Source organism: Manacus candei, unplaced genomic scaffold (genome assembly GCF_025592945.1).
Source record: "Manacus candei isolate 608988 ecotype Guabito, Panama unplaced genomic scaffold, ASM2559294v1 h1tg000014l, whole genome shotgun sequence".
NCBI lineage: Eukaryota > Metazoa > Chordata > Aves > Passeriformes > Pipridae > Manacus > Manacus candei.
Genome location: NW_026138062.1, coordinates 24,932,602 through 24,946,143, shown reverse-complemented (window position 1 = coordinate 24,946,143; position 13,542 = coordinate 24,932,602). Strand labels below are relative to the sequence as shown.

The 13,542-nt window shown below is 34.4% G+C and overlaps 1 protein-coding gene across 5 annotated transcripts in view; it reads right to left on the bottom strand.

The window, feature by feature from the left end:
* The window catches only part of PCDH17 (protocadherin 17), a 91,257-nt gene that overhangs the window by 11,728 nt on the left and 65,987 nt on the right, over positions 1 to 13,542 (bottom strand). For all 5 annotated transcript variants that reach the window (XM_051778858.1, XM_051778857.1, XM_051778861.1 and 2 more), the window contains one exon: positions 1,031 to 1,105. In XM_051778858.1, the coding sequence (XP_051634818.1) occupies positions 1,031 to 1,105 (75 nt within the window). The remainder of the gene's footprint in view (positions 1 to 1,030; positions 1,106 to 13,542) is intronic.

Sequence of the window (13,542 nt, the reverse complement as noted above, 5' to 3'; positions counted from 1 at the left end):
AAATAAATAAGGACAACCAGTACTTGCTTTAGACCAATAATATTATATTTTATATTTTTATTACCTTGAATAGATATGAAAGATCTGTATCTTTGGTACATATCTGTAAGCAGATGGACAATAAATGCCAAATAATATCTAACAGAAAATGCAATTAACTCTGCTTTTCAGAACTTCAGTAATTCCTGAAATATGACCAGAAAACCTCCCAGAATTTATATGAAATGATGGCTTACTTTTTTTTGTTTGTTTGTTTTTTTAAATTTGAAATGGGCAATTGTCTTTACTAAAGACCTGAATTTACTATAAGGAGATATTTATTACAGGAGAAAAATAATGGGTACTTTGACATGTCCCTAACACTGGGTCTATATGACACTTCTATTGAGAAGAATCAGCTAAAGTACTGCTTCTGTGATTGGATTTCTGTTTAATTACAATTGATTTTGACAGAAATGAGTAGAGGTAAACAAATAGTTCTATACACATTCTTGCTGTTATTAAACAGAATTGTCTCCAATCTGAGTATTTATATTGGCTTGTCTGTTTAAAGGTTTCTTTCAGTCAGGCAATGCAATTATGTAGCTCAGGTTAGTGAAATGACTGGCAGTAAAAAAAGAGTGGACTGCCATATTTTTAAACCTCTTGGATCTCATGGTCTCTTCTAATAATATAAATACAAGTTTCTGAGTTCTATAATCCTTACTCAGTTTCCCTGGTTTTGGTTGTTGGGGCTTTGTTTGCTTGGTTTTGGTTGCTTGCTTTCTGAATGCAGGATAAAGGCAATATATTTTTTATATTGACATGGCATAAAACACTTCAAAAGCCATAAAAATATGATGGTCTATGGATTTAATTCTTGTTCTCATTTGTCCAAAATGACAAATATTGGAGGAATATTTCAGGATTACATGGAGCACATAGAATATTTAATATAGTTCTTACAGAAGTATGCTTTAATTTCACATTTATAATTCAACGGCAATCATGTATTTTTATTTAAAGACAATGTAAGAGAAAGATGTGTTACCTGAAAATTTTCCATCCTCACAGCGGGCTGGTCCACAGATCCCAACAATGGGTCTTTGGCCTCTGCCTTGCTGTTCTAGAGGCAAATCAAACCTGTGAGTCACAGACATGGATAGGCTCTGCTTCCAAAATTCACAACAATGACGAAACTTCCACAGCAGAAAAACAGCTTTCATCTGTGGCCCAGACACAGCTCACAGCCCTTGAAATTTCTCACTGTGCTTCTCAAAGGTACAAACACTTAAGTTTATAGTTGGCAGTGAACTGGAAATATCTGATCAGTAAAAAGGATGCCTCATTTACTCCTATCAGATGAGAAAGAGGAGAATGGACACCCACAAGTTGGTCTCCAATGTTTGCCTATAAGTTGACTGGTCCTGACTCTAATTTGCTGTGAAAAGACCATTTGACATCATGAAAAGATATTTTCGTCTCTTCCCCATTCCACCATAAAAAACTCTTTCTGGCCTAGGGCTGCAGTGAGCAAATACACAAAGGCTAGCTGTGCCAGCCCTGTCCTTAGCTGAGAAGCTAGAGGGAAACTTCAGTAATATGACAAAATCATAGTTTTAAACTGTAAATCTTTGTTGTAGATCCCCAAAGCTTTTTCCTGAGAATCAAAGAAAACAAAACTGCAGTAATTAACAGATGAGAAAAGGTTTTATACATTTTTAGTATAACACATTTTCATACTCTTGATCAAGGCAGTGTCACAGATTTTTCAATGGGATTGTTTCAGCACTAGAATCTAAAAATGCAATGACTCTTAAATCTGAAATCTAACCAAATTTGTGTAACCATTTGCATAATTTGCATGATATTCACATTTTTTTAATAACTTTATTGTGAGTTACTCATAATTAGAGTATCAATAATTTCCATATCTAATTTGCAATATTTAGTAAATGCTACATATTTTACTGCGTCAATGTTTAGGAATATAGTCATTAACCAGGACCACTGTGAGGCATCCTATACAAATATTAACAGATTGTATAGTTAGAGACAAAAGTTAACAAGTGATTATGACAAACAAAAGCAATGAATGGGAAGGAAAGACAACATTAATGAAAATATAATCACACTGTTGACATTTCCTGAAAATACCAATATAAAAGTTCCATAATTTAAAGAAGCTATCCCCATCTGTCGCACCATCAAGCCACCAATGATTATCTATATATTACACCACTGAACCTTCCTCACTGGTTGCCAATTATCTCAGTATACAAATCTTTAATTAGAAGGCACTAAGCTTTTTGCTTTGTAAGCCTACCTCAAATTTGGATATGACAACTTTTTTATAGTCATTGACTGAGGAGGGTGCCACTGAGGAGAGAGACATGGCAAGCGTCTGAAGAAATCTATTTCTATGTCCTTTTGATGGTTGTGTTTACATTCTGACTATAGGTGGGCTCTGTTGAGTGGACAGAATCTGTCGGTTTCTGTGTAGGAGCCTGATTTTGACTAAAGCAGAATCAATGCAGTAAAGCTTTTCAAATGCTATCTGTTTTCCTTTGCAAAGTCTCATAAAAATAATTACAAAGGCTATATAGATATTGAACCATTCAAAATCTGGTCACTTTGGTAAAAGACAGTCTTTTCCTCCACTTTCCTCTTAGTATGCCTGGATTTACATTCAAAATATCCTTTGACAACCATAATGACACCAGGTCTGTTTTATACAAAGAGATGGAAAAGCCTACTGGGTATCATCCTCTGCTTCAAAAGGTTGATGTCATCAGTAGGTCATATACTTTAGACTTCATGAGAGGTACAATGTATCTGACAGAACAGAGAGAAGAACACTTTTCATGATGCTGCTCTCAGAAAATCCCTGAAGTTGCTCAGACATCTCAAGGAACTTTCACTTGGACATATGGATGCAGAAAAATATTCTTAGAAAAAAAGAAATTATTTAAGAGTTTAATCTAGAATCTAAGTAATATATTAATTATTGTATGATTAGATGGTCCCCTGGACTATTGTTTAACAGATTGCTGGTGTTGTGTTTTATTGCCACCTTTGAAAGAGATTTGCAGAATGGGATTACCTTTATGCCAATTTATGAAGAACCCCCATTCGCTTAGCAATTTGAATTTGATAATGCTATACTACTTAAATTTCTACCTGGATAGTGCTCCAATTAGATCAATCAGAAAGGCTAATTAAGGACACGTTTTTCAAATCTGACTTTCTAAAAACAACTAGTTAGGCAAAGGGAATTATACATGTAAACAGATTCAACACCATATTTTCAGATTCTCCATGAACAGTAAACTAATTTTTGAAAGACACTTACTGAAAACGTCTTCAGAATATTCATATCTTCCTTTCCTTAGATCCTTCATTAAGAACTATAAGTTCCAGATCACTTTCTTATGTTTCAAGGATTGAGGAGATTATAGATATTAACAACCCTAATACAGAACAATCTTTCCTGCTAGTTACATTTATGTGCAGCAGTTGAGCTGCTCAGCTGAGACTCCCTCTTTCACTTGTCATCTTTTCATTTGTTATAGTGTCAACTTTTGAATGGATGTCAGAGTACTTTGATGTGACAAAAGATATCTTTAAGAAAAATTATCAATTTCCAAAGATGTCGTCATTATGTGTTCTTTGTTTTCACTAATATCTTCGCTTTTTAAGCCTGTTAACTGTTAAGAAGCTATTTTTCTGGTGTGTAGCAACCACCAATCTGAGCCATGTTCTTATAAAAAGTGTATTTTTGTCTTGGAGATAGACTTAAAGGCTAATTACCAACAGCACCAAGTAAGAGGCAGTCAGGGTAATTTCTGTTAGCTGTGCCCTCATCTTATTTATCTGAACACCCTCCAGAGGAAATCAGCATTGAGGCATTAGATAAGTTAAACACTGTTTAGGTAAAACAAGTAAGAGATGCAGATGCTTCCTTTAAAGCTGCTGAAGGATTCAGAATATGTCAGTCAGTATCAATCTATTGACATTCTTTAAGAAAATCTTAAATCTGTAGAGGTGATGAAAATACTACACTGCTAGAAATGGTGAAGACCTGCTATAAAATGCAGTGAAACCTATTCTAGATATGCATCGTTATTAGCTTTCTCAGGGTATTTAAAACAACCTTTTCATTTACTGGAATTTATCACTATAATATTTACTTGATTTAGAGTTCCATGTATGCTTTCCACCATGACTTGATTTTAATGTGTCACCCTCCTCCCAGGTTTTTTGTTCTGTTGGATACAAAATGGTAAGAAACCTGTACAGTTATTATTGGCTTGAATTCTGAGTATCACAGATAATGGAAAGCAGAGAAATTTGAGCCCCAATATCTACTGCATGGTTCTTCAAAAAGAGCCTCTGGGTTTCCAAATAAAAATGTAGCTTTGCTTTGTTTTTCTTTAAGAAAAACAATGGCTTTAATTCCTAAAGAGACAAAAATAAAGCACCCTATCTAAAAGCAGGGTTCAGTCTGACCTTGAATTATATTAGGAATTATATTATAAAAGGAATTATATTATATAAGGAAATAAGGCAAGCAAAAATTGTCTTACGGGAAAAAAAATAAACTTTTTTTTTGTTTTGTGTCCACCTGTTACACAGGTGCCTGTGCACAGGCGCAGTATCTCATCTCAGTACTGCATCTCAGGTATCTAAGAAACAGTCTAGCAGAGCTCTAAACTTATTTATAAGCTCTCAAGTGACTCTCTGCAGTTCCAGTTGAAGATGGATACAAGGCAGCTAATTTGCTACCACCAAGGGAAAATGTTATAACATAAAAACATTCCCTCCCTTAGCTTCAAAACTGTTGAGTGCCTAGGGAGCCTGAGTATTTGTAGAGCTGATACTATGCATATGCTTCCTCTGTAACTGTTACATGTTTACATCTGGCATCTGTCTCTGTGTTAAACAGACTTAATCGTCCCTAGTATTACCTAGGCAAAATCTCTCTAACCTAGATGGTTAATGCAAATGAAATAAATGATTTTTTGGTAGCATTATTTTTGCATTATTGGCAAGTATGCAATGAGCTCTGTACTGTGGTTATGATCAAAATATTTTAACTCTACCTTCTGAGTAACTTTAGATAGAGATTATGCTTTTCTCCTAGCATGACATTTGACACTTCATATAGCTTTTTAATAAAATTGAGTTGTTTTAGCTGGAATTCTTTTTTTCCATTTATTCTTCTTTTATTTTTCCTTTCTTGATTGTTGGTTCCCCCTCTTTTATCCACATCAGACTTCAGAGCATTTAATAGACATAGCTGGTCTGATTCTGAAAAGTTGTAATTTCTTTTTTTTTGTTATTGTTATTAGGGGGACTCTGCATGTTAGTACATTATTCAGCTCATTGTTGCCAGCAAAGTTAAGACTCAGGAAAAGCACTTGATTTCAGATTTTAGTATATTTTTAAAAGATCAAAGAGCATGGAAAATCTTATTCTTTGGTTAGATAGACCATGCAGAACAGTAATACTCTAAAAGATGGAGATAGCTGTATAGAACTAATACTAAACTGAAGGTCTTTTAAAGTTGTTTTAACATTTAGGGTAATGTTCATCTCAAAGTCCCCCCAAAAAGTATAAACCCAATGATTTTAATTGGGAAAACACATAGAAATGAGTTCTTTCTGTAAAATCAGATGAAAAAAGTTGCTGTTTTGACATCTGACATTATTCATGATAGCAAAGATAAAATATCCTCAAGGTGCTTCTTTTACTAAGAGTTATTTCTTTGAGCAAGACTATAGCAAGCACAATCTTTCCTAAGGCAACTGTCCCTGCCTAAGTCTGCTTAGGATTCAGAGTAAAGCTATTTCTACAGCTGAGATCTTCTCAAGAGCCTGACTTCCTCCTACTATGCACATTAAATCCGAGTGAGCAGGAAGACAGGTCACAGGATTTTCACCCCTCCTATTAAAGATTTATTATTATCATGCAACAGGGAAGCAAACCAGAGAGAACTTCCATATAATCTCCTGTTTAAGGGAGAGTTCTTGTCAATCAAGGGACTAAATAAAAGCCCACAGGATGTAGATTCATATGCTGAATACTAGTTTCATGAGATATCTAGTAGCAGCTATGAGGCAAAGAATAATTTCATTCAACAATGAATGTAAATGGTGTTGAGGTATGTAACTTGGCATCATGATTCCCCTTTTCCACAATGTGCTCTTAATGCACATTGTCCTTCCAGTGGTAGGAAAATTTTGCCTTTCCAAACTAATAATTAAGTGATTACATGCACATATAACTTCTGGGATATTCACAGAATATTCATTCAGTATCTGGTCAGATCAAATTTCATGCTATTTTTCCACTGAGCTATTTTCTGGTGAAAGCAAACAACTTTCCTTTTCCCCTAAATCTATACTATCATGTTTATACTAAGTTACTACTTTCTTTTACAGAATTAAAATTTGTGACAAAGTGCTGCATTTTGAATACCTGAAGGATTGGGATCTAATATTCTTCAGTGAGGAAAATTGTAACTGATCCACACCCCTCTTGCAGCTGCAGCTTTGATCTCATCTAAGTTCATGTCAGAACCATAGCAGGGAGTGGCTTTGCTAATGTATGCATGCTTCCACCATTACAAAAGCAGGATGTGTGACATCATGTGCAGTAGTATTCTATTTTATTTTTATTCCAGCAATTTGGGAAAAGTCCAGATCAGTTGATGAACTCCATTTTGTCTAGAAAGTGAGTTGGCACATTGCCAACTAGACCAGCCATCCTGTCTTCTGCAGGAATTTGGGGGTAGAGACACATGACAGCCAACAGTCTTTCTACCAACTCTTCTGTCCAGCCATACCTTGCTTTTGCAGCCCAGGCTCTATCGGCTCACAGATCTAGAGAACCCTAAACAGAACAGAGTACTGGACACATTGCAAATTCCCACCAGTCACTGATTCCATTCTCAGAGACAATTCTGATCTCAAAATTCTTATTTAAAAGGTTGAGTAGGACTGAACTCTTCCATTCATTAAATCTGTTGCTTTCAAAATCAACACAAATATTCCTTTTTTAAATAAATTCTTATTTAAAATTTGGCATCTGATTTTTGATTCAACAATGTTTAATTGGTATTTCTCAGAGAGTCAGACTATGATGATAAACAACTGTTAACAACTGTCAACAGCTTTGTTCATAAAACATCATTCACAGTCCTCTGAGAAGCTGACACACTTATTTATCAGTTTTTTTTTCTTTAAACATAATCAAGCAGAAAACCAAAGTAAATCCTGTAGAGTGCATATGCATTATCAAATGATCTTGTGATATTTTACCACAGCTACATTTAGCCACTGCAGCCTACTGGTCTACGTGATATACAAATAAATTCAGTTCCAGCTTGATGTTACAAACTGTCTCCAACATTTTCATCTGCAGTTCATTGTACCTGCCTAACTTCAAGAGGTATTTCAGAGCCATTACTGGACAGAGTAGTAAGGCTAATATTCACAACATATAGTGGGATACAACACATATCAGGGCAGATATTTTCGGATTTAGACCACGGTTTTTTTGATAGCTAAGGGCTATTAAAAAGAATAAAATACAAAACTAGTAATTCTTTATTGGGGCAGTTCTTTATTAGGTTAACCACTCTATATAAAAAGAAGTTCTTATGTAAGTATGATTTTCAAGACAAAAAAACAAAAGAAATCATATATTAAATCTAAATGTTTATGTAAACAATCTTCCCTAAAGTTTCCTATGACTAATTCATTAGAAATTAATTTGTCTACAATCTTTCTTTGAAAAAATCATATCTAAAGTAATATATTTATTTTGCTTACTGTGAGAATCTGCCTTATAAAACCATCAGCAAATGTTGTTCTGGAATATAATTGCCTATTAAATTTCAAAGAGGAAATCAAAGCGGGATAAAAATGCAGAATAAAATATTTCATACAGAGAAAGATATGTGTATTTCAGTCACATTTTGTATTTTCTAGCTTTGGAGAGTAAAATGCAGCATTTTTATAAGCTTTCAGTGTCCCACTTAGCCTGCTCTAACGATGATGACAGCATGCATCTTTGATGACATGGACGAATACATCTAGAATTCAAGTCTTTCTTCTAGCAAAACTGTAATCCAGTACAGAAGGTCAATGACAATCTGCCTTTTAAAGCCACCTCTTTTTGAGTAGTAAGCAGCTTTTTCTTGTTAGGCTTTTTCTCTCTGCTTTGCTATCTGATTTCTACAGGGACATGCATCTATTTACCGCACTGAATCCTGTTGTTCATCTTTCACATCTAATGTATTTTTTGTTCACTTCCTAGAAGTAGAAAAACAAAACTGGCTTTATTGTTAGCATTCTCCAAAGACACACTCAATGAAGATCTAGCTAATCCTCTCCTACTTATTATTCAACAGTGTCTACCAATAGGATTTGGGAATCCCAAAAGACAATGTTTAAAGGGAAGGGTTAAAGTCAGCGTGTGTAATGACATTCTCTATTCCTGGGACAATTCATCATATTCAAGAAGTATGTTCCATGGAGGTACCTAAGGCTGCCAATTAAAATAAATTAAGCTGGATGGACAGGCATCTGAGTGAATGAGATTGCTGTCACTATCTGAAGTAACTTTATTATGGTGAGAAGCTATGTTGGTATAGACAGTTCTTTTAATCTGTTCCAAAGGCCTACATATTTCTTGCAGAAAGCTGTGTTGGGGAGGTATCACCTCTAGAGCTAAGCTCCTTGGGAAGAAATGATATCAGGGAAACCTGCTGGGGTACTTGATTTAACATTAAAGTGAATTTATCAGCTACTCCCAAATTTTTGAGAGACTAATTGAATTATCAAAGGCTGCAATGGGGAATATAAAGCCTTCTGAGAACAGATTTTTAATATAGATAAAATCCTTAAATCATTCCATGTGATTATCTTAAAATGTAGAAATAACCCGGTGGTTAAAATGCACCTGAATTTAAGATTTTTTTTCCTATCTAAACGCTCTCCCAACCCACTAAAATGATAGGAAATTTTATGTGTTTGGGACAGGAAAAAAGAAAAAAATATTTTAAAACATCTATTATGTGTCCTCTTTCAATGTCTTCAGGTCTGCTGGTTGCTAACTAGGGTAAATTTTATCACATTTGTTGCTCAACTAAATTCTAATCTTTCACTTTTTAAAGACTTTCAGAAAGCATATGACTTTTCTCATTTTCAGTGAGACCACACAAGATTAAAATAAAAGATGAATACATCATCTGCATGAACTTGGACATACAATTCAACCTTTCCCAAAATTTTGCAAGATAATTATTTGACAATTTATTTTTATTTTTTAATTATGTCTCTTTGATGTACCTATTGGTGTGGAATTGTAGAACAGATCTTGGCAAAAGAGACTAGTGGATTGGGAGTATGTGAGTCAGGCAAAATCACAGGACAAAGGCAATTTATTGTATTTCACTGACATTTTGTAAGAGAACACTTTAATATACGTACATAAACATTAATGTTCATGAGGATATTGTTGAATCTATATTATATAGACAAAGGCTTGTTTAAAATACACTGTCATATGCTTGTCGACAAATGTATGACAAGTAGTTAATTATCCTATTAACAAGTATAAAAAAATTATAAAAATAATTATAAAAGTAGAAAAAAAATGTTAAAATGGAAAGTATGAAAGTAAAGCTTGCAAGACTTGCACAGCAGAACAAAAGATACAAGACTAGCTTTGCCCCTGTAAACCTCCTATGCTGCAATCAAGTGCAGTGACAACAAGCTGGAGGTGTTCACTGCATGAAGAGGTGAAAAGAGGTGATCGTAAGAAGTGTGAATACAATTCTATATCCATAATGCATTCATCCCAGAGTGCAAGGACATATGTTAAAATGCTTTCCTCTTACCAAGTAGCTTTAGAGGTATTTGACTAAAAGCAGGTAAAGAATCACAAATAGAAAGTAATTTAACAAGATACTGTAAGGCATCAGAAAGGACATAATATGTTATAATCTTGTTCTATGATAGAACTATATCCTGTCCCATGAATACAACTGGTGATAATTGTGAGTAATTAATAATTATACCAAGAACCAACAGCTTATCTCTTATACAAAAAGCAAAAATCTGTAGCATTCTCTACACATGCTGTTGTGTTTGCATTGTCACTTGTCTTATGGAGACCTCCTAGAGGCATGCAGAATTGCTTAGTAAAGTGGACCTGGGAGTAGATCAAGAGAAGCTGAGGCACTATTAGTTGTTTCTAATTTATTCCTCTAAATAGAATATTTCCCTTTTTATGAGAAGGAAAAAAAAGAAAAAGACAACTGCCCCCTTAATAAATTCATGTATATTCTTTTCATATTTTCAAATCAAATGTCTTGTCAGCCTTCCAAGGTCCTCAGAACTCAGTTTTCTTGTACCTGATTTTTGGAGTGTCATTTCACTGACAATTACACTTTTTGACTTTCCACTTATCACCAAAGGAAAACTAAACTTTTTCAAAACTTTGAATATTTTTGCCCATTCACTGGCTTTCCATTAAGGCCAGGTTGGATGGGCCTCTAAACAACCTGATATAGTGAAAGGTGTACCTTGCCATGGCAGGGGGGTGGGAAATACATGATCTTTAAGGTCCCTTTCAACTCAAGCTATGCTATGATTCCCTGATCTTTGTTTCCACTAATATTGCTATTCACGACAGTTTTGTCCTCCTTTGGCTACTCAAAGGATCTGTTAGTCTTCCTGTGCTTAGTTCTGTTCACTAGACTTGTTTCTGTTGCATTGTCTAAAAAGATAACATGGTTGCAATAACACATAGTGGCATGAGCAACAGAAGTAATCAGATTATTTTCTGAAATTTTTGTGTTATTATTGACTAAAATGTCTTGCAAGGCACAGTCTACTTGAAGCTTTCTGAGTAACTGAGGCACTGTTAATGACTCTCTTCAGTCAAGAGTCTTCAGTGTCTAATAATCTGTGACATCAGTTTTTGACTTGTATTGAACACATACAGCCTATTAGAGCTGTCTATATCCATAAGATTTGTGGAAACTTACTTTTGAGTCCTGCATCCTTGGATAAATTCTGGTTCAGAAGTTATGGGTAATCAGGGAAACAGGCAGACACTTCATGGAATTATTTCTAAAAAAACCTGAAATTTACCTGGAAAATCAAGTTCTTCTATCCATAACTGTTGTTGAAAGACTGATCTTCTTACATCGTATTCTTTTTTTGTTGAATATCTGGGAGGCACTTAGGAGATCAATAATGTTACCACAAACTAGTTATTGGCTAAGTTTTTCAAATATCGCTTTCTGACCAAAGCAATGTAAAATATGTTTAAATGACTACTTATTGAGAAGCAGCTTATCCTCATCAAAAAATTTGCGAATATGACCAGGTTGATTCTGACACTGAAATAGCTCAAGATACTTCCACTCAACATACAGTACTACTCTGTGTTGTTTACACAGACAGGTACATACATTTACACCTCACCAAGGAATGTAAGAGAGACACAACCCCAAACTCTGATACTTGCATGCCTCCAAGGAAGGTGTCCATATGAGAGATAGGTGTCTAACTTCCCATTATAGTATATGGAGTCCTACTGAAGAGAGTCAACATCATGTGCATGCTTATGTAGACGTTTATAGTTGATCTGAATGTCTTTGCTAATTAGGTGCATGAATATGGATCAAAATTGCATTCCAAATGTCTAAATATAGATGTAGGTTACCATCTTTTGGTAGAAATAGTTGAAAATACTGGTTCCCTACCCTAAATATAGTCTTCTATAATAAGACATTTCACAAAGAATTCTATCAGTGATTATGAACAGAGCTGCAGAAATGGCATCTAATTGGTTTCTTTTTGTTACTGTGTTAGGGGAAGTCCTATTTTGATTAATCACTCTCGCTACAAAAATATGCTATTTCTTTCACAGCAGCTTTCAAGAAAGTAGTTTTGAAATTTCTTGGAAGACACACTCCAGCTTGTTGTGCCCAACTGTGTTACATCACACAACAACACACTCACACATGATTAATGAAAACCACATCATCCTACACCAGTCAAGAAGAAACTAATTTAACTTGCTTAAAAAATTCCTACCCCTTCCATAAGAAAAAGAGATCTCCTAGTGCTACTTTAAAAAATTGAGCAGAGTAGTTTCTGTAGTCCTGCACTTGAAACAAAGGACAAGAAGGAAGTTTCAAGAGATTACAGGACAAAAATTAACCACAAGAGGCCAATGTATTTCTATCGGATCAAAACATAAATATTAGGGGGGGGAGGAAAAGCCAAAAACTGAGGAAATACTACTTCTGAGAACTGTTTATCTAAAGAACAATTGCAAGTTTAGGCTTTCTATTCTCCAGCATGAACTCTATTATAAACCTCCAGCAAACAATAAGTATCACTTATTTGGATACAGTTTTAATTAAGTAACATCCAAGATAAGTACATACAAGGAAAGGAAGTTTTTTAATATAACTTTTCAGGTCAACAATCTTTAAACCTAGTAAGCCTAAGCATGTCATTTTCTACATCAGTAGAAAAAAAGTCCCCTTTTAAAATGGAACATTTATCAATAGGTTATTCTGAAGAATTCAAAGCACAAGCAAAAATTTAAAAGTACGTATATGACATGTGTTGGCAAGCATGCAGTAAAGGGAATATCTCGTAAATACCTGCTTTGCCTAAAGCGAATCCTATTAAAACCAAAATAAAATCAAAAAACAATATGTGATCATAAAAATCTTACAGTCCACTCTATAAAACATTTTCTTTCCCTCGCTAAGTCACACATCCCTTCATGCTTACCTGGTTCCAGTGACATTGGTTAAGCTCACCATGTTTTTGTTTTTGTTTGATTGCCCTATTTTTAAAAAACCAATATTAAGCAAAACTGAGTGAAAAAATGTTATTTGTCCAGTGAACTTTGGATAGAGTGCATTTCAGCAGATTTTTAACTTGAAGAGTGTTTTACCAGTGTTGGTTTTGTCACAAATAGATAGCAAAATTACACAACTGTAATCAGTTCCATAATCTGAAATAAAGAATTAATTCTTTTTTGTGGGAAAAAAGAAACATAGTGAATTCTAAAAGATGTGCAAAACTGACTCTAGCTAAGGCCTAACTGAAGCTGTTCCACTCGTCCAGAGTTTTAGTCAAAAGGACGTGAGTTCAAATGAACACAGCAGGACTTTTTATCCTATGCACATCTAGAGGAACTTGTTTTAGAAATATATATGTATGTCTATAGTGTCAAACAAGAGAAATGCCTTCTGAAAATATATTTGCTTTAATGATATATAAACTGTTGCTAAATATGTTAAAAGAAATATATCATTTAATAGTTACTTTTTTTTTATTCTTTCATCTTTTGTTTCTCATCTTGATTTTCTCTTTGTTCATGTTTCTCTTCCTCTGTTCTTTCTGCAAAATATGTAATGCTCTATCAATGCTCTTTTGACAGGTGGTGTGTGGTTTTCAGAAGCTGACACAATTTTACTTTTTCATAGAAAAAAATAATATCCAGAACTAAAAATAAGGCACA